The sequence below is a fragment of the Pseudorca crassidens genome, chromosome 6 (assembly GCF_039906515.1).
Source record: "Pseudorca crassidens isolate mPseCra1 chromosome 6, mPseCra1.hap1, whole genome shotgun sequence".
Classification (NCBI taxonomy): Eukaryota; Metazoa; Chordata; class Mammalia; order Artiodactyla; family Delphinidae; genus Pseudorca; species Pseudorca crassidens.
Window position 1 is genome coordinate 121,736,439 of NC_090301.1, and position 26,063 is coordinate 121,762,501.

The window sequence follows — 26,063 nt, forward strand, 5'->3', positions numbered from 1 at the left end:
CTTATGATTCTCTGAGACAATGATCTATGCTAGTTTTTCTCTTGTGGGGAAGTGTGTGTGTCAATATCTGGATGTAGGGGCGTTGGAGTCAGACATCCTGGGTTCCAATTCTTGCTTAGACATTAACTATGTAATCTTAGGAAAACTGCTTAATTTTCCTTATTCACTTTTCCCTCAGTTTTGATGTGGCAGGATCGACTCCCTTCTGATTTAGACAATGTCAATTTTATTTTATTTATTTATGTAGTTAATATTTTGAACATTTAACATTTAATTTTTGTTCATTTAATTACCAACATTTTGCGCATTCGACAGCTTGTCAGTGATCTATGTTTTTGTGTGTATGTGATCGCCAGGATAATTACCTTCAAGGATATTTAGTTATATTCTACTTCTGGTCACAGAGTATCTAATTTCTCAACTTCTAAGTTCTTCCCCATCCAAATTGTCCTTTCCCACAACAGATGAATTCATTTCCTTTTATCCTTGTTCTACCTGTTGTCTACCTATTTGTGTTTCTTTCTGTTCTAGTTCCATGGCTTTGTGTAGATCGTGTCCATTTTAAATGAGATAATGGGCATTAAATGCTTAGCCTAGAGACTGTGGAGTACAGACTTCACAAATTTAGCTCTTAAGATAATTAACCCTCACACTAACTCTGGGTAGAACTCTGGGAGAAACAAAAATTCTCCGGCCAAATTCTTTGCATGAGTAGAGTGCTTGAGTGGCTGTTAGTTGATGCACATCCAGCCACCATCCATCACACTGCAAGCATGATTGTCTTTTTTTTTCTTTCCAGCCTTTTGGAGGTCTACAAGCATGATCCTCTTTTGACCTTCCTTGGTTGTGTTTTCTGGGCAGAGGACAAGATCTGGACATTGGTGCAGCACAACAATACGGAGCTGACCCATGTGCGAGGTGCCAACGCTGAGAAGCCCTACTCCATGACCTTGGACTACGGAGGCAGCTTGGAACAGCTGGAGGCCGTGATTGACGGCTCGGAGCACTGTGAACAGGAGGTGGCCTACCACTGCAAGAGGTCCCGCCTGCTCAACACGCCAGGTAAGAACTACTCCTGCCCAGGCCCCTTTGCGAAGGCCATGCAGGATGACCGCATTGTGGCAGTTGGGCCCTGAAACCCTGGAATACGTAGGGAGGGGGGTTGCCAAAAATGGGGCTGCAACTACAATGGTTCCCTATGCAATGAGAGAAATGCCACCAGGAGAGACTCCTGATGGACTCATCCTTGCTCTGATACCCAGGGTGTGACCTCGAGGGCGTTCTGTAGCCTCTCAAGATTTTCTCTCCATCTTCAAAAAAGGGGCAGTGACAACACCCATCTTGCAATCGCGGTGAGAATGGAAAGTTTCTTGAGATCAGGGGCACTCGAAGAGAGCATTTGAGTTAGACGTAGGAAGTGTGAAAGCGGAAATGGTATTTCTGGCAGACGAGAAAGCACCAAAGAGCTCAGCACACTCACCAAAGAGCAATGAGTTGTGTCTGGGGCAAAGGAAACATAGAGGAGCAGTATTAGGCAAGGAGGTCAACAGGGAAAGCGGCCACATCCTGTGTGTTTGCAGTACTCACGTTACCTGAAAAGTGCAGGCCTTAATGGAAATGACTCTTCTTTTAAAATAAAGTTTACTTTTAGGAAAAATTATATTAACTGTATTTATATATTTTTTTGTTCTCTTACGGTTAGTTTTTAGCGTGAATGGCTGATAAAGGGTTGCAAAAAAACCTTGTAGGATTGCTTACCAAAACCCGAAAGGGTTTGCACAACGTCAGGAGGGCTTTGTCAAAGTTGATGCATGCCCTGGGAGTCAGTCATTTCTGTGCATATCAGTTCATCATTCATGGCAGAAAAAAGGGGGGAAAATGGCTGAGTAGCACAAGGATGTGGAATACCCAAGAAAGGGTGTCAGAATCTTTAGTCTCAAGGAACTTATGATCCTTGAAAGTGAGGAATTTTGAAAGGATTGAGGAAATTAGACAATGAAATGTCAAACAAGCAGAAGTGCTAGAAACCTAACTAAATACAACCCACCCACTGCCTCACTGATCTAGAATCCTTAGGGAAGAATTGTCCCACATAAGTGAATTTTCCAGATAACTGTCACTTACCCCTTTAAGCACCGAAAATGTTTTTAAAGAATTTTTAACTATTTGAAATGGAAATCTTTCTCAAATGGATTCCATGCTTCCTTGCCTTCTTAAACAGAGAATTCTGAACATGAAATGTTACCCTTTCTTGATGACTCAGGATCATCATTGTGAAAATCAGTGACTGTACTGTCCTTGGACTCAACAATACTTGCAGGGCTGATTCAGAGGCCCTGCTTGGGGTCCCTTTTACCAGTATCCTCAGAGAGCCAGTGTTTGTGTGTGTTCAGATTTCGCTCTCTCCTGGCTGTCAAGCCTGCATGTGTGACTCAGCACTCTTTGCAGAGAGTCTGTGTCCACAAAACCATCCTAACCCCTTATGATTGTGTTGCTTCTAGTTTCCTAACGTTTGACTTGGTGGAACTTTGGGAAAAATGGGATTATGTTCATTCTGACCATGGGATTTCCTTTAGTATATACATCCTGTGATATCAGTTTGGCTTTACTGTTACCTTTGTATGATTTTTTTAAATCTTTATTGGAGTATAATAGCTTTACAGAGTTGTGTTAGTTTCTGCTGCATAACAAAGTGAATCAGCTATATGTATACATGTAACCCCATGTCCCCTCCCTCTTGAGTCTCCTTCCCACCCTCCCTATCCCACCCCTCTAGGTGGTCACAAAGCACCGAGCTGATCTCCCTGTGCGATGCAGCTGCTCCCCACTAGCTGTCTATTTTATATTTGGTAGTGTATATATGTCCTTGCCACTCTCTCACTTCGTCCCAGCTTACCCTTCCCCCTCCCCATGTCCTCAAGTCCATTCACTACATCTACATCTTTACTCCTGTCCTGCCCCTAGGTTCATTAGAACCTTTTTATTTTTTAGATTCCATATATATGTGTTAGCATACAGTATTTCTTTTTCTCTTTCTGACCTCACTCTGTATAACAGACTCTAGGTCCATCCACCTCACTACAAATAACTCAATTTCGTTTCTTTTTATGGCTGAGTAATATTCCATTGTATATATGTGCCACATCTTCTTTATCCATTCATCTGTTGATGGACACTTAGGTTGCTTCCATGTCCTGGCCATTGTAAATAGTGCTGCAATGAACATTGTGGTACATGACTCTTTTTGAATTATGGTTTTCTCAGGGTATATGCCCAGTAGTGGTATTGCTGGGTCATATGGTAGTTCTATTTTTAGTTTTTTGAGGGAACCTCCATACTGTTCCCCATAGTGGCTGTATCAATTTACATTCCCACTAACAGTGCAAGAGGGTTCCCTTTTCTCCACACCCTCTCCAGCATTTATCGTTTGTAGATTTTTTGATGATGGTCATTCTGACTGGTGTGAGGTGATAACTCATTGTAGTGTTGATTTGCATTTCTCTAATGATTAGTGATGTTAAGCATCCTTTCATGTGTTTGTTGGCAATATGTATGTCTTCTTTGGAGAAACGTTTATTTAGGTCTTCTGCCCATTTTTGGATTGGGTTGTTTGTCTTTTTGATATTTAGCTGCATGAGCTGCTTGTATATTTTGGAGATTAATCCTTTGTCAGTTGCTTCATTTACAAATATTTTCTCCCATTCTGAGGGTTGTCTTTTTGCCTTGTTTATAGTTTCCTTTGCCGTGCAAAAACTTTTAAGTTTCATTAGGTCCCATTTGTTTATTTTTGTTTTTATTTCCATTTCTCTAGGAGGTGGGTCAAAAAGGATCTTGCTGTGATATATGTCATAGAGTGTTTTGCCTATGTTTTCCTCTAAGAGTTTTATAGTGTCTGGCCTTACATTTAGGTCTTTAATCCATTTTGAGTTATTTTTGTGTATGGTGTTAGGGAGTGTTCTAATTTCATTCTTTTACATGTAGCTGTCCAGTTTTCCCAGCACCACTTATTGAAGAGGCTGTCTTTTCTCCATTGTATATTCTTACATCCTTTATCGAAGATAAGGTGGCCATATGTGCATGGGTTTATCTCTGGGCTTTCTATTATGTTCCATTGATCTATATTTCTGTTTTTGTGCCAGTACCATACTGTCTTGATTGCTGTAGCTTTGTAGTATAACCTGAAGTGAGGGAGCCTGATTCCTCCAGCTCCATTTTTCTTTCTCAAGATTGTTTTGGCTATTCGTGGTCTTTTGTGTTTCCATGCAAATTGTGAATTTTTTTGTTCTACTTCTGTGAAAAATGCCATTGGTAGTATGATAGGGATTGCACTGAATCTGTAGATTGCTTTGGGTAGTATAGTCATTTTCACAATGTTGATTCTTCCAATCCAAGAACATGGTATATCTCTCCATCTGTTGTGTCGTCTTTAATTTCTTTCATCAGTGTCTTATAGTTTTCTGCATACATGTCTTTTGTCTCCTGAGGTAGGTTTATTCCTAGATATTTTATTATTTTTTTGCAGTGGTAAATGGGAGTGTTTCCTTAATTTCTCTCTCAGATTTTTCATCATTAGTGTATAGGAATGCAAGAGATTTCTGTGCATTAATTTTGTATCCTGCTACTTAACCAAATTCATTGATTAGTTCTAGTAGTTTTCTGGTAGCATCTTTAGGATTCTCTATGTATAGTATCATGTCATCTGCAAACAGTGACAGTGTTACTTCTTCTTTCCAATTTGGATTCCTTTTATTTCTTTTTCTTCTCTGATTGCTGTGGCTAAAACTTCCAAAACTATGTTGAATAAACCATTAGCCAAACTCATCAAGAAAAAAAGGGAGAATACTCAAATCAAAGGAATTATAAAAGAAAAAGAAGTAACAGCTGACACTACAGAAATACAAAGGATCATGAGAGATTACTACAAGCAACTATATGCCAATAAAATGGACAATCTGGAAGAAATGGGCAATTCTTAGCAAAGCACAACCTTCTGAGACTGAACCAGGAAGAATTAGAAAATATAAACAGACCAATCACAAGCACTGAAATTAAAACTCTGATTAAAAACCTTCTGACAAACAAAAGCCCAGGACCAGTTGGCTTCACAGGTGAATTCTATCAAACATTTAGAGAAGAGCTAACACCTATCCTTTTCAACTCTTCCAAAATATAGAGGAGGGAGGAACACTCGCAAACTCATTCTACGAGGCCACCATCACCCTGGTACCAAAACCAGACAAAGATGTCACAAAGAAAGAAAACTACAGGCCAATGTCACTGATGAACATAGATGCAAAATTCCTCAACAAAATAGTACAAACAGAATCCAACAGCCCATTAAAAGGATCATACGCCATGATCAAGTGGGGTTTATCTCAGGAATGCAAGGATTCTTCAATATACACAAATCAATCAATGTAATACACCATATTAACAAATTGAAGGCTAAAAACCATATGATAATCTCAATAGATGCAGAAAATTCTTTTGACAAAATTCAACACCCATTTATGATAAAAACTCTCCAGAAGGTAGGCATAGAGAGAACCTACCTCACCATAATAAAGGCCGTATATGACAAACCCACAGCCAACATCTTTCTCAGTGGTGAAAAAATAAAACCATTTCCTCTAAGATCAGGAATAAGACAAGGTTGCCCACTCTCACCACTATTGTTCTTTTTTTTAAATTGAAATATAGTTGATTTACAATGTTATATTAATTTTAGGTGTACAGCAAAGTGATTCAGATATACATACATATATATATATACACACATATATATATATTCTTTTTCATATTCTTTTCCCTTATAGGTTATTACAAAATATTGAGTGTAGTTTCCTATGCTATACTATACATAGCTATATAGGACTTGTATTTTGAATACTATAGGTCCTTGTTGGATATCTATTTTATATATAGTAGTGTATATCTGTTAATCCCAAACTCCTAAGGTAACCTCTACTTCCCCTTTGGTAACCATAAGTTTGCTTTCTGTCTGGGAGTCTGTTTCTGTTTTATAAATAAGTTCATTTGTATCATTTTTTTAGATTCTACATATAAGTGATATCATTTTATATTTGTCTTTCTGTGTCTGACTTACTTCACTTAGTATAATCATCTCTAGGTCCATTCATGTTGCTGCAAGTGGCATTATTTCATCCTTTTTTATGGCTGAGTAGTATTCCATTGTATATTTGTACCACATCTTCTTTACCCATTCATCAGTCGATGGACATTTAGGTTGTTTCCATATGTTAGCTATTGTGAATAGTACATGCTGTTTTTCTAACTCAGCTGTCATAAATTCCCTGAGCACATTTGGGTTGGAGGGCATGACCTAATCACCTTCCAAAGTCCCCACCTCTTGATACCATCACACTGGGGGGTTAGAACACATGAATTTTTGAGGGACAAACATTCTGTCCCTAACAGGCACACACTTGCAGGGATGTTTTCCTAATTTCCCTAATTATTAAGGCAATCCCATCCCCCTGGGGAAGGCCAGAGAGAGAAAGGAGAGGCTAGAGACCATCTTCTCCTTTCCTGCCTTCCCTCTGGAAGAGTTGGGTAAGGGTCTCCCTTACCTGCTGAAGCCAAGGCCCCCCCTGTGAAACTGTTTTACTAACTGTATTTGTCACACACAGTATACAAATATCTTTCCACGTCAGTAAGTATGACTTTATACCATAATGTTTTTAAGAACAGAGTCTTCCATTATATGGATGTACCAAATGGATACACAAGATTAACAAATCTATTTTGGACATTTAGATTATATCCATTTTCTCACTATTACACATGATGCAAGAACATTTTTGCACATAGATCTTTATGTATAAAACCAATTATATCCTTAGGATAAATTCCTTGGGGTGCCATTACCAGGGCAAAGCATGTGCATATTTTTAAGACTTTTGCCATATTGACATCTGCAGTGTATCAAGGTTATACCAATTATTACTCTAAACATCACTGTGGGATTTGAGTGCCCATCTCCCAGCAATAGGTATTATCACCTTATTTCAACTTTGACAATCTGATAAATCCAGAGGAGGATCAAAGACAATTATAAATATTTTTTATTAATTAAAATATCCCATAGCTTATTGGAAACTACTGGTAGCCAGGATTAGTAGAAGCAATAAAATATTACGAATTGTGGCTACCGTGGACTCAAACCAATAAGAGCAGTATGTGAAGGATGCCTTCTTGCTATAGGTTTTCCCCCGTACCATACACAATAGATTATAAAGGGAGGAAATAAAAGAAGGCAAAATGAAAGAAATATAAATAATTGTTCAAATGGCCACCAATGACTAAGCATTTCTAATATTTAAGGATGTCTGTGGGGAACTGTATAAGCATGATCTCTAATCCAAACAGCAGTTCTGCGTAGTAAGGGTTGTTATCCGATCTGGCATTTCAGGAAACAGAACCTCAGAGAGGGTAAGATGCTTGATCAGTGCCACACGGCTGGGGAGGGGCAGACCTGGTTCTTATACCCAGATCCGCCTGAGGTCAAAGCAAGGAAAATAAGGACCTACTGTGCAGCACAGGGAACTCTACTCAATACTCTGGCCTCTATGGGGAAAGAATCTAAAAAAGAGGGAATATATGTATATGTATAACTGAGTCATGTTGCTGCATACCCGAAACTAACACAATGTTGTAAATCAATTATACTCTAATAAAAATTAAGAAAAAAAAAGCAAGGATATGATTTCCAATACATCATGCAAAAAACAAAAGTTAAAAGGAAATGGGGTCGTCAGGGAACACATCAGTTTGTATGATTTTCCTTGTTTTGTAAGAAAATGCAGATGGAGAGAGAGGCAAGTCACCAGAGCCACCTCTGCTAAGCTGTGTGATTGTCAGGGTGTCTTGAAGGGGACAATTCCTCGGCAGCCTCACAGGTTGGCAACGTCCTCGCTCACACGCTGCAGCTTCTGTGGCCCACGTGGCCCTGTGGATCCCAAACAGCATCACCAAAGTCTCCTTCTGCCTCCTTCAGTCTGTTCTTGCCTCTGGCTCTGGTTCCATTCTTCTAGCAGCAACGGAAGCAGAAAGAGAGGGAAGACGGGCAGGATTAGGTCAGGCCTGGTTCACCACTGTGTCTTTTTCATTTAGTTAGTGACTGAACCATGACACTGTCATTTTCTGACAGTTTCCTCAGATATTCTTCCCCAGAGCTGCTGATAAGTGCCAGCCAATGAAATGTGTCATCTATCTCTTTAACTGAAGGTTTATACTAGAAACTCTGCAAAGGACCACAATTCCAAGCCCTCGGGGTCCAGGGGAAAAGTGTCTTCTTTATTCCCATAAATCTTTGTAGTTGTATTTGCTTGCTGCTTCTTACCCTGAGCTTGATGCAGGGCTGAGACCCTGTGCTCAAGAGCAGCTTCCGAGACAGGATTTCTCACCCTGCCAGTGCTCAGAAGTATCCTGTCACAGGGCGAGGAGGTGGCCACTTGTTCCCAGGAACAAAGGCTGTCCCGGTTATTCCCAAGACTTTTCTCCTGGTCAGCACCTCATAGGAATTTTGCCTGAGGCCAGACCCAGAAGATATCATGTGATAAGAGTATAAAATAAAATAGATTTTTTTGATGATAGCCATTCTGGCTGGTATGAGGTGATATCTCAATGTAGTTTTGATTTGCATTTCTCTAATAATTAGCGATGTTGAGCATCTTTTCATGTGCCTCTTGGCCATCTGTATGTCTTCTTTGGAGAGATATCTATTTAGGTCTTCTGCCCATTTTTTTGACTGGGTTGTTTGTGTTGATGATATTAAGCTTCATGAGCTGTTTGTAAATTTTGGAGACTAATCCCTTGTCGGTCACATCAAAGGGGGCCTACTGTGTGGCACAGGGAGCTCTGCTCAATGTAGTGTAACAGCCTAAATGGGAGAGGAGTTTGAAAGGGAATAGATATATACATATGTATAACTGAATCATTTTGCTGCACACCTGAAACTAACACAACATTGCTAATCAACTATCCTCCAATATAAAATAAAAAGTTTAAAAAAAAATGAAATAGAATCCAGTTCCAGAAACAGGACAGAAAAAAAAAATCTTGAGGCCAGGGCCTAGAAGATGCTTTAATCACATGGCCAGTTTCCTCTGTAACCCACAACTCCCCCCGGAAGGAGGAAGATATTGAGAGGGGCAGAGGAAGGAGACCACCTGGGGAAGCTGAGTGCCCAGGTCCTGGGGACAATGGAGATTGAGAGCCCTACCTTCCCCCACCTTCTCTTCTAATCATCTCCATGATTAGAATCCCTAGAATCCCCCACTGGATTTGCTCGTTGGGGATGTAAGTATCTGGTGTATGTATCTTTTCACAGTTACCACTCTGTGTAGTGAAGGTGTATTTGGGAATGCCCTTCCCAATAAATCTGTGAGCTCACTAAGGCAGAGGTAAGAAGTCCGTCTTGATACACATGAAATCATTGGAAGTTCAGACCCCGTTACTTTGAAATCTAGTAGCCATGGACAGGCTGAGCTCAAATTTACTTTGGTTCTGAACAGGAAGGATTTGCCAAGCAAATGAGTTGTGCAAACAAGTTGTGAGGATTGTTTAAGTTCCTCAGCAGACCTGATGATGGAGTGCCTGATAGCACATCAGAGTCCCCACTTCCCTGCCAGGAACGGGCTCCTATGCATTTATTCATGCAAAGATGTGAGTGGTTTCCACCTGGAATCAATTTCTATACCTAGTTATGTTCCAATGATTTTGAACACAATAAAGTCCTACTTGTCTTAAAGTATTCTAAAATTCTCAACTTTCCTTTTATCCCTTAATTAATGATATTTTAGTGAGCATACAGCTAACCGACCATATATATAATATGTGGTATATAGTTTAGACCATATATATATATATATATATACACACACACACACTATAGTATGTATGAAAATATACATGCATTATTTATACACTATTTAGTGTGTGCTATATAATATATATTATGTAATGGTATATATACTCATTATATAATCTTTGTATGTCCAAATAGATCTGTAAATGCACTTGGGTGTATAAACCCTCATGTCCATTTGTAGTATTCAACTTCCAATGTGTACAAAACTAACACTTAGGTTTAGAAATCGAAGTAAGGAATTGTGATGCAGAAAAGGCAAATTACTGAGAGAAAAGAAATAGCACTTCAAGGTGCTCTGGAGTTTACTAAACGTAAAATTCTTTGTCCTCAATATTTTTACCAAACCAGATCATTTAACAGTTGATTAAATTTTTTTCTTTCAAGAAATATTTATTGATTATCCATTATGTGCCACATACTTTTCTGGCCAGTGGGAATTAAACTGTGAAAAAAAACGGTGTTTCTACCCATGTGATTGTAATAGGGATGACAGAAACAAACCAAACACACATGCGTGCATGTGCACACACAACATGCACGCGTATGTGCACAAAATATGTGGGTGGAACTGATCCGAAAGTCCACGGTCTTTTCACTACACCAGGTTGTCACAGGAGCAATAGAATCAAAACCACAAAACTATGCTGTGACAACTGGAAGACAAAATACCAGGGAAGTATTTGAAATCTCCTTAATAAAAAGCTATTTCTACTTTATGTACAGCAGGAATCTATAAAGAAACTCGAGGTTCCTATAATGCATACTCTTGGTATCACTACTCCTGCCAGTGATATTGGCTCTTGGCTACTGAGCTCCTTCTGTGTGCCAGGCATTCCGAACATTATTTCACTTAATCCTCTCAAAGGCCTTATGAAGTTTGTATTATTTTCATTTTTAACGTGGAAGGGGAAGCTCTAAGAAGTTAGGTGGTTCATGCAAGGTCCTATGGCTACTAAGTGCTAGAGACCGGTTTCAAATACATGTCTCTCTGGCTTTCACTTCTATCTGCATTCTGAAAAAAAAAAAAAAAAGCCTCACAGAAAACATAGATAGGTCTCAAAGAGGAAAGGATAATAATTTTAAAAAAAGGATTCAGGTATCCAAAGAAAAAAAGTTCATCTTCTGTTCTGGTTATCAACAGTTATGTAACAAGGCAGCATAAAACATCGTGGTTTAAAACAGTAGTTAATTTTTTAAAAATTGTACAGCAAATTGATTCAGTTATGTATATACATGTATCTATTATTCTTTCCCAATAGGTTATTACAGAGTATTGAGTATAGTTCTCTGTGCCATACAGTAGGTCCTTGTTGGTTATCTATTTCATATATAGTCATGTGTATATGTTAATCCCAAACTTCTAATTTATCTCTTTCTCCCTTCCCCTTTTGTAACCATAAGTTTGTATTCTATGTCTGTGGGTCTATATCTGTTTTATAAGTTCATTTATATCTTTTCTTTTGAGATTCCATATATAAGCAATATCATATAATATTTGTCTTTGTCTGGCTTACTTCACTTAGTATGATAATCTCTATATCCATCCACGTTGCTGCAAATGGCAATATTTCATTCTTTTTTATGGCTGAGTAGTATTCTATTGTATATATGTACCACATCTTCTTTATCCCTTCCTCTGTCGATGGGCATTTAGGTTGCTTCCATGTCTAGGCTATTGTAAATAGGGCTGCCATGAACACTGGGGTGCATGTATCTTTTCGAATTATAGTTTTCTCTGGATATATGCACAGGAGTGGGATTGCTGGATCATATAGTAACTCTATTTTTAGTTTTTTTTTTTTTTTTTTTTTTGCGGTACGCGGGCCTCTCACTGCTGTGGCCTCTCCCGTTGCGGAGCACAGGCTCCGGACGCGCAGGCCCAGCGGCCATGGCCCACGGGCCCAGCCACTACACGGCACGTGGGATCCTCTCGGACCGGGGCACGAACCTGTGTCCCCTGCATTGGCAGGCGGACTCCCAACCACTGCGCCACCAGAGAAGCCCTACTTTTAGTTTTTTAAGGAACCTGCATACTGTTCTCCATAGCGGCTGCACCAATTTACATTCCCACCAACAGTTCAAGAGGGTTCCCTTCTCTCCACACCCTCTCCAGCATTTATTATTTGTATACATTTTGATGATGGCCATTCTGACTGATTTGAGGTGATAGCTCACTGTAGTTCTGATTTGCATTTTTTCTAATCATTAGTGATATCGAGGGTCTTTTCATGTGCAAGTTGGCCATCTGTATGTCTTCTTTGGAGAAATGTCTATTTAGATCCTCTGCCTATTATTTATTTATTTTTTTGCGGTACGCAGGCCTCTCACTGTTGTGGCCTCTCCCGTTGCGGAGCACAGGCTCTGGACGCACAGGCCCAGTGGCCATGGCTTACGGGCCCAGCCGCTCCGCGGCATATGGAATCTTCCCGGACTGGGGCACGACCCCATGTCCCCTGCATCGGCGGGTGGACTCTCAACCCCTGCGCCACCAGGGAAGCCCTGCCTATTTTTTTGATTGTGTTGTTTTTTTGTTTGATATTGAGTTCTATGAGCTTTTGTATATTTTGGAAATTAATTTTTTGTTGGTCCCATCATTTGCAAATATTTTCTCCCATTCATTTTGCCCATAAGTCTGCAGCTGGGGCAGGGTCCAGCAGGATGTGAGCTTCTCTGCCCCGCTCCACATCACCTGGGCCTGGGGCTCAGTCAGTGCTGACTGTGGGCTGGGACCTCAGTTGGATATGTGGTCTTTCCATGTGGCAACGTGACTTTCTTATAATATGGTGGGTAGGTTTCAGGGACCAACATCCCAAGAAACAGAATAAGCCAGGCAAAAGCTATATTGCATTTTATTCCCTAGCATTGGAAGTCAAGCAGTATTACTTTTGCAGCTTTCTAAATATTAGAAGACAGTCACTCAGGCTAGTCCTCGTTCAAAGGGAGGTAAATTTGATTCCCTCTTTTAAGGGGGTAAGTGTACAGATGTGTCTAAAATTACTATATCTTCTTCAGATTTTTGGATGAACAGTCAACTAGCTTAAGGAAACACAGCAAATGCATGACAGAATCAGGAGTCAAACCCAAGTCTTTCCAACCTAGTGTAGGTTCTTTCACTCTGATGTCCTGCCAGCCACTGAATAGTCAATTCCAGTTCAGCCTGGAAATGTGTGTGACTCTCCACTTTTCTCTCTTTGGAACTTTTGTCTCCCCTAAAGTCATACAGCTAAAATGGGTTTATAAGAGTTTGCCACCAGTCTTAAAAAATATAAAAAGACCATCACATGAATCAAGTCAGTGCATTTTACTGTGCTTGAAAGCCACCTTTCCTAATGTTCTAATAACTCACTCTTGGTATTTCTCTGGGGACATAAAGTCAAAATTAGAGATGAGTGGATTTTACAAAGAAGACATACACCTTAATGGAACTAGGAAGTGTATCTAAGGAAAATAAAAACTATCCCACATAAATTCAAGACATGATCTGTGCCTGGCTGCAAATGAATTTCTGTTCAGACCATTAATTGCTTAAATAATCTATGTGGATGACCCAAGCATCAACATTCAGACTCGGTAAAAGGTAAAGTTTTTATTTTTCTCACCACTTTCTGAAAGACCACGTTCACTTATTTTACCGTAAATGTGTTGACAGGAAGAAGGATCCTATTTTCTAATCTGAAGATGTAGTTCAGTGGCAGCAACACAAAAAGAACATACATTTTGGAATCATAAAAGCTGATCTTCAATTTCACCATTTCTACTTATTAGCTGGGAGACCTTGAACAAGTTACATGGGCTTTCTAAGCCTCAGTTTCCTTATCTGTAAATTGTAATGAGTAGATGCTGGAACTTGCATAGACATTCAGGATACTGCTCTTGTGTTAGCAAGTGTTTTATCCCATTTTCCAAAGAGCAAGGGGAATATAGCTCCCCTGGCTACCAGGAGAGGGTCTCAGAATCCCACGATATGTCTGGTGAAAGAGTTCAGTTGGGGAATTTGCCTCTTGTTGGCTTGTGGGCGTCCTTATTTTCTAAGCTACATTTCACTTATAATGCATGTGGTATTTACCTACCCAAAGCACTGCTGAGAGTTTTAAAGTTACATATTTGTACCCTCCTCCGCCAACCACTCAAATCCACTCATATGTCTATCTTTCTCAACTTAATAAATGATACCACCATGTATCTAGTTTCTTAAGGTCACAGCGTAGGACTCATCCCTTCTCACCATCTCCATTCCCCCTTCGGTACCCCAGCAAATACTCAATTGTCCGTGACAGCTGACGTCCCTCCAACCTCTGCTCTCTGATTCCACTGCTACCCCCTGAATTTAAACCCTCATCATCTCCAGACTGAACAAGTGCATCCAATTCCTGCTTCCTCTCCTACCCCATCCTGTACCCCACCTCCCTACAGTTTAGATCACATGCAACAAGCCAAAGGATAATCTTTCCAAAGCGAGATTGTGTGACCTGGCTTCAAACCCTTCCCAGTGTCCTTGAACTAGACCCCAGACTCCTCACAGTGGCTTACAGAGCTCTGCCCGCTGAGACCCCTCCCCAGCTCCTCTTCGCCCACCTGCCCATGAAACTTCACCCTATTTCCCCTTATTCTGTTTCTTGCCAAGTTTGCCCCTACCACCTCTTAGTAAGTAGGGTACTAGCTGTTTTCAATATTCCGGAGCTTCACTCCTCTTCCCTCTCAACTTAAATTTGACATACACCAAAATATTCACCCCATCATTTTTTTCATCATCTTATTTTCATATTCTGCACAGAGGTTATTACTCCCCGATATTTTCTTCCTATTTGTTTGTTTACTGTCTACCTCTGTCAATATAATGGGAGTTTCATGAAAAAGGGAACTTCTTTGTCTCATTTATGTCTTTATCCCCAGAATGCCAAGAACAGGCACCCAGCAAACATTTAGTACGTAGTAGTTGAAAGAATAGAAAATTCTTCCTCGATTAATATTAAGTATTGGTAGTGTTCATATTTTGTCAGGGGATGGACCCTCTGTAAAACAAGTGCATTTGGCTAAGACTGTTGCAGTTATTCTTATGGGTGGAAAGCAGCTTCGTAAAGTGGAAAGGGCTGAACTGTGTGGAAGGAGCTGCTCTACCTGCCCCAGGCTCCACCATGGACTCTCTATGACCTTGAGCAAGTTACTTATGTTTTACCGGCTGCAAGTCTCACATTTTTAGTCCTCCCAGGTGGGTGATATGTGATGCTCCCCCAGTGTCCTTTTTGCCCTGACACTTCATGATTCTATACTAACCAACATAAAGTGAGTTAAAATGCATGTCCCAATTTATAACGTTCCTATCACAGTGAGAAAGGAGAGGGGTTGATAAAACAATTCAAAAGAGAGAGGAGAGAGAGAGGAGAGAGAGAGAGAGGGATAAGAGGATTTTTCTGAGACTCTTAAGGACATGATATATGGTAATTTTTTTATATAGTAGGTGATATTTTTTGGCATCTTCATGCACTGATCACTCAGAACATACTTTCCATGCGGTAATACTGAATGTGCAGAGAATGTTGGAAACTTCCCCAAGGTCATAACAAGTCAAGAATAGCAAAAATACTAACTTCTGTGTTTTTAAAAATTTTTTTGAAGTATAGTTGATTTATAATATAGTGTTAATTTCTGCTGTACAGCAAAGTGATTCAGTTTTATATATATATATATATATATGTATATAGATATACTTTTTCATATTCTCTTCCATTATAGTTTATCACAAGATATTGAATATAGTCCCCTGTGCTATACAGTAGGACCTTGTTGTTTATCTATTCTATATATACTAGTTTGCTTCTGCTAACTCCAAACTCCCAATCCATGCCTTCCCCACCCCACCCCTTGGCAACCACAAGTCTGTTCTCTACGTCTGTAAGTCTGTTTCTGTTTTGTAGATATGTTCATTTATGTCACATTTTAGATTCCACATGTAAGTGATATCATATGGTATTTGTCTTTGTCTGGCTTGCTTCACTTACTATGATCATCTCTAGGTCCATCCATGTTGCTGCAAATGGCATCATTTCAAGTACACTAGCTTCTTAAAGTATTTATGAATCAGTTACATTTGTTACTTTATAACATATTCGGTGGGCTTCGAGGTAGACATGGAAATAAAATTATACCAGCTGCGCAGATGAAGCCCATTAGTCTACATAGATTCTGTGTTCTGATGGCATCTCATAGCTTGTTACCAGGGAGTCAGAGCTGAGCATGAATTTCCTTCCTGCCTGAGTCCTCACAATAACTGTACCAGAGAAAAGCAGCTGAGTCCAGTGAGGAGCTGAGGGTATGGCATCACTTGCCTGGGTCCACTACAACTCAGCCACGGGACCTTAGGTAAGGTCCTCAACATCTCTAAGCCTCAGCTTCCTTGTCTCCAAAAATGAGGTTGACAGAAATAACATTAATCGTACCTATATAATTGGAAAGATAAAAATGGTTGGAAACCTGTACCCTTCATAATTTAAGTTCTCAATTTATCTAAGTCCTTTGGAATGACACAGGTCCCTTTATATACATAATTTTCACTATGCTGTCATTTTGCTGAGAGGTAAGTGTGAGTGCATTATAGTGTTTTTACTCCTCCACACTTTCCTTCATGAGTTTGTGTGTGTGTGTGTGTGTGTGTGTGTGTGTGTAGGGTCAGATGAGAAATGTCAATCTGTGTGCTAGGTGTCTTAGAGATTGTTAAGCTACAATCTCAGTATGGCACTGTAGAGACATTTTTAGACTCTCATGAAAAAACAAAAATATATAACTGAATTCCCCTGCCCTTCCACTTCTTTACTGAGTGGTGATGGTCGGGTCATGTAACCTGAGTCACTGAGCTACATTTTTCTCATCTGCAAAATGAGTGACATGTTAACCTAACTGGTAGACTTTTGGGGGGATTATAATTGCATATGTAAAGGGGATGGTCATAGGACCTACTATAATTTTAGGAGCCTATGCCCTTGTAGGCAGAGTTAGAGAAAATATGTATATGTTAGCAAGGGATAAAGTGTTCTGCAAAGGAGAAATGACTTGTCCTTAAGTAAATCCCAGAGATCTTCTATGGAAAGGCAGAATCTCTTTTTAGACAGAGCACGGATAGGAGTCATTGTGATGGGAAAACGCATGGAGGGAGGATGGTGTGATTCAGCCTCAGTGAATGGGGGAGAAACTGTATTTAGGAAGGAAGAAGTTGAGGAGTTAGAATGAATGAGAAGAAAGAAAGGTAGGAAGGAGGGAGGACCTTCTATGTTCCAGATACTTCGCAGTAGTATGGATGCTTCTGTAGATGGATTCATCTATTTTCACTGAATGAAGAAGACAGCTTGAGCTAGAGAATATGACAGGAAGGTTTTAGAGAAAACTGATTGGGTCCAGAGGAGACTACAAGAAAGGAGATCAGTCAGGTATCTATCTCAGTAGTCAAGGAAAGAGGTAAGAAGCCTTGGGCTGTAGAAATAGAAAGGAAAATAAAAGAGTGGTTTTAATGAACAAAGTAGAGTGTAAAACAATGTTGTCTAATGGAAATACAGTGTGAGCTACATGGGCCATTAAAAAATGTCCAATAGATACATTATAAACATAAAAAGAAACATATTACACACAATTTTATATTCTTACATCAACCACTGAATAAGATGTTATTATTCTAGTCCTATAAATGAAGAAATGGAGACCTAGAGGTAAAGTAACATACCCTAGATCATATTGGAAGGGTCTGAATCCAAGTAGATTTAACTTCAAAGCCCATGACTCGTAAAAGTCAGACACAGATGTCATGAAAGGAGGAAGGAAAAGCACGATTGAGATCCTGAGTCCAGATACCTTGTTCAGTGTGACGGTTCTACCAAATGGGGAGAGATGTGATTACTGAAGAAAGTATATTTATATATGATATATGTAGCTGGTCACAAAATGTCATATGCATATACATATGTAAAACAAACCCTTTCCTATGTATACCTGCTTACAATGTGTGTGTATGTAAACACACACATATACATTATATAATATATATACATATATATTGTGTGTATGTGCATTTTCTGTATATATATATATATATTTTTCTTGTCGGATTCCTATAATCCCTATGTAGGCAGCATTTAAAGTAGAGGAAAAGGAAAAGAAAAGAGAATATTAAGCAGAGACTTTGAATCTCATACTTGCTATGTGCCAGGCTTTTTCATGAATATTTTCAGTGCCTAGTACAGACGGATTGTAAAACCACCTTATTTAATCCTTACAATGTCTTGAGGTGTAAGTTATTAACAATGAACAAACTGAGGTTCAAAGAGATTAAGTAAAGTAAGAACCACCTGACCCTATCCACATCTGTAGAAATGCACGTGAATCTTAAAACATGTTTAAATTCAGTTTTATGGACAAGCAAAAACAATCTTTGCTTCAGTCTGCCAGGTTAGCTACCCAGATGCCAGTTATACAACATTCCCTTGAACGAAATCAGGCCAAGACTGGATTTTTCCTAGTAAATGGTATTATATAGATACAGTCAGAAGTCACTCCAAAATCTATCTGGGTAATCATTTCATAAGATACCCCCAAGAATAGAAAACTAATTCTCTCTGTGAACACATCACTGACAGGGAAAAGAAGTCAGATAAGGAGAAAATCAGAAATGAAGTTGCTGACACTCTAAGAATCCATCTGTATATTCAGCAGAATTTTTGAACTGCGTTTAGAAAAGATAAGATGTCACAATATTGGAGTAGTTGCAGAAATCACCTTGGGAGGATTAAGAAAAAGAGAGTGAGAGAGGGGAAGGAAGGAAGGAAGGAAGGCAGGGAGGAAGTGAGGGAGGAAAGAAGAGAAAGAAAACCTTTTGGATAATTGTCTATGAATTAAGATTTTGTCTCATTTTGTATCTTGATTAAGTTGAACACATTCTCAACATGGAGACATGATTTTAGGCAACTAACCCTGGGTGATCGTCCCAAGACCCTCAAGTTATGATGTTGAAAAACAAGAGTCCAGTTATACAAAGGATGCAACTATTCAAGACAGTGCCATTCATCAGTGAGTCTCCTAGAGGGGAGGCGGTGGGGATTTTTGGCAGTTGGAGCCCTGGGTTGGTTATTTGTTGGCAGCTAAGAGTCACAGAGTACATAGATTTCCTGAATGGTAAAATTGAAATAAAAATTTCTTCTCCAAGTGAGACTTTTTCAACTGTGAATTCTTTAAGGATAATCACTGAGTCTTATTCATTTCTGTATCCTTCTAGAACCTTGCTTGACACCTGGTACAAAGTAGGTGCTCAAAAAATCCTTCTTATATGTAAAAGTCATGTGAGAGTATGGTCAAAAAAGGACTTTGAAAAGCAATATTGTATTCCTATTCCTATATCAGACAGGATAGGCTAAATTATTCTGCCATAACAAGAAGGAAGGAAGGGAAGGAAGGAAGGAAGGGAAATCCAGGACATCTCAAAGTCTTAAAGCAATGATGTTTCGTTTTTCAAATAGACCAGATATTCATCATGGATTGGCTGGGGGCTCTGCTCTACGTTTCCTCCCTCTAGGACCCCAAATGATGGAGTAGTTCATCTCTCAAGTGTCATCTTTAATGAGGAAAAGAGGGCTCTGGTGTCCCTCAAACCTGCTGCAGCCTAGGAATGACATATGTCACTTAGGCCTACAACTCATTGCCCGGGATGAAATATGAAGGGGAGGAAAAAGAAGTTTTCCTCTAAACTTCTGGGTTCTTGACAGAGACCCCTGTAATAAAAGACAGATTAACAAGAGAAAAACAAACAGAAGTTTACTAACATATATACCTCATGGGTGGATGGGAGATACACAGGGAAAAATGAGTAACTCAAAGAGGTGGCTTAGAACTCCAGCTCATATAGCATCTTCAACAAAGAACAATAAATTTGTGGAGAAAGAACAGGCGTGTTAGGCTTCCAGTTGTAAAGATAAAGGCCAGTTATTAACACTTGTTATGTAGAGTCCTCTAGTGCCATCTCCGGGCTGACAGGGTCTAAAGTTGTCTGCAAGTGATTAACTTTTGTCCTTCTTGCTAGGGAAGGGAGATGGACACCTTGGAAAATGTATGCCCTGCTTTTAGGCAAATAGAGGAGGAAAAAGAACCTGTCTTGTCTCTGCTTCTTCTCAGTTGTCTTCAACTCAAATTGACCTGTAGGCCAAATGCCATATTTTGGGGCGACACATTCTCCTACCCTTCAAATACCTACAACCCCAAGGGACCAGGAAGTATAATCCTACCATATGCCTGGAAAGTGAAGAAACAATAATAATTGATGTATAGCCTCAATGTTCATAACACAGTGGAAAAAAATAAGGTTACAAAAACCAGAAAAAGTCATACCCAGATGAGCATTGGAATAAAAGGGTATTTGCAATATTGCTTTTTCCTTCTCATCTACTATAAGTTATGTCATTTTCTTCCTTTTTCTTTTTATTGTGAGCCCACCAAAGAAAAATGTATCAGGCCTATAAACTAGTATAAGCTATTTTTAAACCTATAAGTCTAAATTTATACATTTTCATGTATGTATGAATACATGTAGCCTGAATTTTAGTTTTAGCTGAAATCAAATACTTGATTAATATCAAAATTAGCTTCTGTATTTAGTTACTATTACAGTTTTAGTGTTAGTTTATGCTAATGTCAACCTTAATTGGAAAACCAGTATCTGGAAAGTATTATTTTATTCCTTCTTGTTTTTGAAAGTCAAAGCAAATTTTCCAAATTAATTTTGTAATTAGTCACAAAGCCTGAACATGCATGGGGACAAAACCGTTTCTATATGCACATGTTGGTGTGTAGCTGAAAAACATGATGCATTTTTCCAGTCGCACAAATGTCCCATTTAATGCTGCTTTTACGAATCTGTTGCCTCTGAAAGATTGTCCATATGTGTGTGTTTGGGTATAAGTATAAAACAGCTCACCACAGTGCACTGCTGACATATTTTCCCTCATGCTCTGAATACTGACCTACTCACTCTGGCAGCTGGAGAGCTGGCAAAGCAGATGGTGCTGCTTTTGGCCAATGAGGGCTGGTACACCATACTGTAAGTGCTCAAGGAAGTGAGCACCCCACTGGGCCATCTTGCACTGAGTACATCCCAGTGACTTCGGTTACTTGGCTTCTGTGGCTTCTTCTGTGGCTTCATATTTTATGTCTGGAAAAGTTGTTTTGATCCTTCAAGACTTGCAAAGGTGTTCAGGTGATGGCACATGAACTAAAGCAAAGAACCAAGGGGAGATACTTACTCTGGATTATAAAATATACATGTTATGGTAGCTAGACATGCTGTCTGAAAAAGGTGTGGGGAATGTGAAAATGACTAGGCAGTTAGAGGTTGGTAGAAATCCTTTGATATTGTGAGGGGCTTTAAGCATCTGGCAGCTGGAGAAATTTTAACCAATAAATGAATGAAGAAAGCTAAAAGAAAATATGGCCTGGGGTGGTTTATGCTGCAGGCAATTTGAATGCATCTCTATAGGGTCTGCTAAGAGCACTATAGTTCTAACTAATAGTTAGACTATATAGTTATATAGTTCTAACTATAGTTCTAATTGCCACCTGAAAAGCATTACTATCTCCCGCTAAATGAAGGAGTGAAGGACAGTCTCTGTTATGTCTCAGAGGATTCTTTACACACATGTGTTCTGGGTGCCACGGAATTCTATGACCTTGATTTGATAACTCAGGTCTCTGGTGTCTTAGCGATGACATGCCTTTCACAGTTTAAATATGAAGGTATCTTCATCACTGAGTAGCCAGGTGTTCACGTACTTGAGCCTGTTCCATCACACCTGCTCTGTGGTGCTCTTTTGATCAAGGTAAGTATGATACCTCCCCCAGTTATTCATCAGTGCCCTTGGGTCTTTGGTGGATGTGTGCTTTCCTGCCTCAGGGCAACACTAATTTTATTTCTCATCCTCCACCAGGCCTGAATACACAGTTTACCTAAAGGTTAAGAATTATGAGTCTAATCAAGACGATGGAGCAGTTCCACTCCGTTAATGTTAATAGTGCATGGAAAGCACTCCCCATGGCTTCATTTTTTAAGCACAAGCCATTTTTATGTCTATTTTCTCTTTCCGACTTTTTTCTTCCTGCACCACTTAATGAAAATCTAACGGTAGCAATGGCACCTACGTGGATGAAAGAGAAAAGCTGATAACTCTTCCTGCTCTTCTCTTTCTTATTCCTCAACTGGGCAGCATCCTTGAGACAGGTTAGTTTATTGATCAAGAACAGTCCATGGGAGAATAGGCCGAAAGGATGGGGAGTCGTCAAAAAGCTGTGCTGCAGATGAGTGTGATGGCACTCGTTCATCAAGTGAGAAAATGTGAACTTTCCTTTCATCCTGGAATGCAAAGGTCATTACCTTTGCTTAGAGAGTGAATTTTGTAAAGGTTAAAATCAGTGACTGATGGTGATGTATCATGGTGATGTATCCCTGGCCTTGCCATGCTGCCTGGTATCAGGCTCTCTTGCCCTGCTTCGATATATACACAACAATTAGGCCTCCATCTCATCAGTGAAAGCATGCCTTAGTCCTGTGTTTAGCCAGAAAATCCTCTGGCATCCTCAGGAAATAGGGAAGACCTAGAAGTTGCACTAAGTTGTAGATTTCCCTTCACACTTTCAATCAGGGCTCCCTGATGGAGGGCCAAGGGGCTGAGAGACCTTTAGCAACTAATTGAAAGGTTTAGGGGCAACTGTTTTGCATGACATCTGTTCCAGAGACATTGAGGGAAAGAGAGTAAATTGAACATGTATCAAATATGTAGAAAGAAAGGTATCGCCTAGGAAACTGGGTGATATAAGGCTTTCAGAAGTATTTTATTTACCAGGATTTGGCAGGCTCCATATTATCTTCCCTGCATGGGTCTCTTATTTCCGTATTTATTATCCTTATATATTATTTATTACATAATTTGTCATTATTTGAATATTCCTTATTTATTATCTTATTTGCCCCCATGGGTCCTTTCTGACCCACACTTGAGCTCAGGTTTTCCCAAACCATGAGACACAGGAAGGTTTTATGTGGTACATGGATGGACTGATAAAACATTATCTGTATGTTTATTGGAACACATGGTAGGAAAATACAGATACAATTAGTGCATCAAACACATGGTTTCAAATCTCGCGTTACTAAGAGAGTACTGTCAGTTAAAAGGAAGTGAGTGCGTTTAAGGTCCATTAAGTTAAAAAGTTATGAACTAAGTAATAGTGCAGGAAGAAATGGTAATAAACTCAAACCTGGTTCTGCTATGGCAGAGGTTAGGGAGTGCTAGGATGGCTTTGGTTTCCCTAGAAATCTAGGTTGTGTTAGACTTCCATGTCATACACCTGGTCCCACTTCCAGAGTTGCCTTTCTCATGTAGCGCTGCTGGTGACATTTCTTCTCTCGTTCTTTTCCAAGGCCACCTTCTCCGTGAAGCCTGCTCTGATTCGTGCAGGCCGAGTTAGTGTCTGCTCTCTCCATTCCCTTTCTACCTGGTTCATCTTTTCTTTGTATTGTTTATCCATTTTGATTATAGCCAGTTGCATACCTAGAGCTAGCATGCAAATAGTATTCATTTTATATTCTCAGCACCTAGGTCTGAATTTAGAAGATGCTAAACCATTAGTTTTGATCATATAATTTCTCCAGACTTCTGTTAGAAAAGCCACCAATGAGTTCCACAGTTGCCAAACCCCATGGTGGTACTGAGAAATGATTTCTTGATTTGGTACAGTAGATCACTTTTTCCTCTTTGGAATACGTGCTTCACTGGACTTGGAAGGCACAACACTCTCTAGTTTTCTCCCTACCTAACTGTGCTTTCAATACCTTCTTTGGTTCTTTGTTTTCTCCTCATACCTAAAATGAGGAGTCGGCCTCAGGGCTCTGCCCTAACTCTTTTCTTCCTCTGTGCATTCTCCTTTGGGACTACAAGTCAGTCTCATGCTGGAGATCCAAATTTAGGTCTCCAGCCAAGGTTCCTTTTCTAAATGCAGGAGGCATACACATCTGCTACTCCAGCATGCTGTCCCAGATGTGTAAACGGCAACTCATTCTGTCAGATGCTCAGACCAAGAAACCTTGGAGTTATCCTGGATTCCTCTTTTCCCTATGCTTTCTCCTTGCTGGCTGTGATCAAAATAGATTTAGACTGTAAACCACTCTCACCACCAACTTGGCCTTTCTCCAGGCCCAAGCTGCATCATCTCTAATTTGGATTGTTATGATTGCTTCCTAAATGGATTTTCTTGCTTCTTCCCATCACACATTTTTTAAAATATAAATTTATTTTATTTATTTGTTAGTTTATTTATTTATTTATGTTTGTGTTGGGTCTTCGTTGCTGCGTGGAGGCTTTCTCTAGTTGTGGCAAGCAGGGGCTACTCTTTGTTGAGGTGCCCGGGTTTCTCATTGTGGTGGCTTCTCTTGTTGCAGAGCACGGGCTCTAGGTGTGCAGGCTTCAGTAGTTGTGGCACGTGGGCTTAGTAGTTGTAGATCATGGGCTTAGTTGCTCCACGGCATGTGGGATCTTCCTGAACCAGGGCTTGAACCTGTGTGCCCTGCACTGGTAGTCAGATTCTTAACCACTGCACCACCGGGGAAGCCCCCATCACACTGTTCAGTTTGTTCTCAGTATAAAAGCCTAAGTGTGTTTCTTTCTGATCACAAAGATCCAAAGTCTCCCCATCTCACTTAAAGAAAGACCAGTGACTGCCCAGGCCTTCCATAATTTGGACCCACTTGAAGCCTCTATATTTTAGCCAATAGTTTTTCCCTTTCTTTGATTACAGTGCTCCTAGCAGGTGGGAAGTGATATCTCCATATGGTTTTTTTTTTTTTTTTTTTTTTTTTTTTGCGGTACGCGGGCCTCTCACTGCTGCGGTCTCTCCCGCCGCGGAGCACAGGCTCCGGACGCGCAGGCTCAGCGGCCACGGCTCATGGGCCCAGCCGCTCCGCGGCACGTGGGATCCTCCCGGACCGGGTCACGAACCCGTGTCCCCCGCATCGGCAGGCGGACTCTCAACCACTGCGCCACCAGGGAAGCCCTCCATATGGTTTTGAATTTTATTTCTTAATAAAATAATAATTAATGATGCCCAAAGTCTTTTCATGTGCTTGTTGGTCACTTGCATATCTTCTTTGGACCAATGTCTGCTCAAATTCTTTGCCCATTTTCAATTTGGATTTTTGTCTTTTTGTTGTTAAGACAAAATCCTGAATACTATCCTATCCTGAATACTAGACTCTTCTCAGATATATGATTGTGAATATTTTCTCCCATTCTCTAGGCTGTCTCTTAACTTTCTTTCTTTTTTTTTTTTTTTTTCCTTTTGCGGTATGCGGGCCTCTCACTGCTGTGGCCTCTCCCGTTGCGGAGCACAGGCTCCGGACGCGCAGGCTCAGCGGCCATGGCTCATGGGCCCAGCCGCTCTGCGGCATGTGGGATCCTCCCGGACCAGGGCACGAACCTGTGTCCCATGCATCGGCAGGCGGACTCTCAACCACTGCGCCACCAGGGAAGTCTTCTTAACTTTCTTGATAGTGTCCTTTGATGTAAAGTTTTTAATGAAGTCCAATTATCTGTTTTTTCTTTTGTTGTTTGTACTTTTGGTGTCAAAACTAAAATCCACCTTAGAGCCTTTGAATTTGTTCCTCTGCCTGCAAAGGTTTTTTCCAATTCACCACATGCCTTGCTTCTTTATCTGTTTCAGAAGTTTGCATAAATATAACCCTTCAATCTTTACCTTATTTATAATTGGAACCCTTCCTTGACTGAGCACTCTCTAGCCCCATTTTTTTACTTCATCAGTTATTTCTGTATGATGAAATTTGCTTACTTATGTATGCATGTTTCCAAACTTAAGTTAGATAAGATAGGGACTAGTGGCTGTTTACAAACTGTCACATTCCCCATGTCTGGAGCAGAGCCTGCTACCTGCTGCTGGTGCTTGCAGGGAAGTTCATCTTGTCACCAGAAGACTGATTCTTGCTGTGGATAACCAGTTTTATGTCCCTTTCCTCACCTATCTTTGACTTCTGCTGTTATTTCATCATTGGTGTAATTATCAGCATAATCATCACTATCCAGCAATATTTAGAAAGGTTCCACCTCCTCATGGGGCCAAGCTAAGTATAGCTATAGAA

General features: G+C 40.0%; 1 protein-coding gene across 1 annotated transcript in view; it reads left to right on the forward strand.

Annotated features, from left to right (window-relative positions):
- Nucleotides 1-26,063, forward strand: part of CNTNAP5 (contactin associated protein family member 5) — an 883,101-nt gene that overhangs the window by 627,554 nt on the left and 229,484 nt on the right. The window contains exon 13 of the mRNA XM_067742208.1: nucleotides 862-1,062. Within this exon, the coding sequence (XP_067598309.1) occupies nucleotides 862-1,062 (201 nt within the window). The remainder of the gene's footprint in view (nucleotides 1-861; nucleotides 1,063-26,063) is intronic.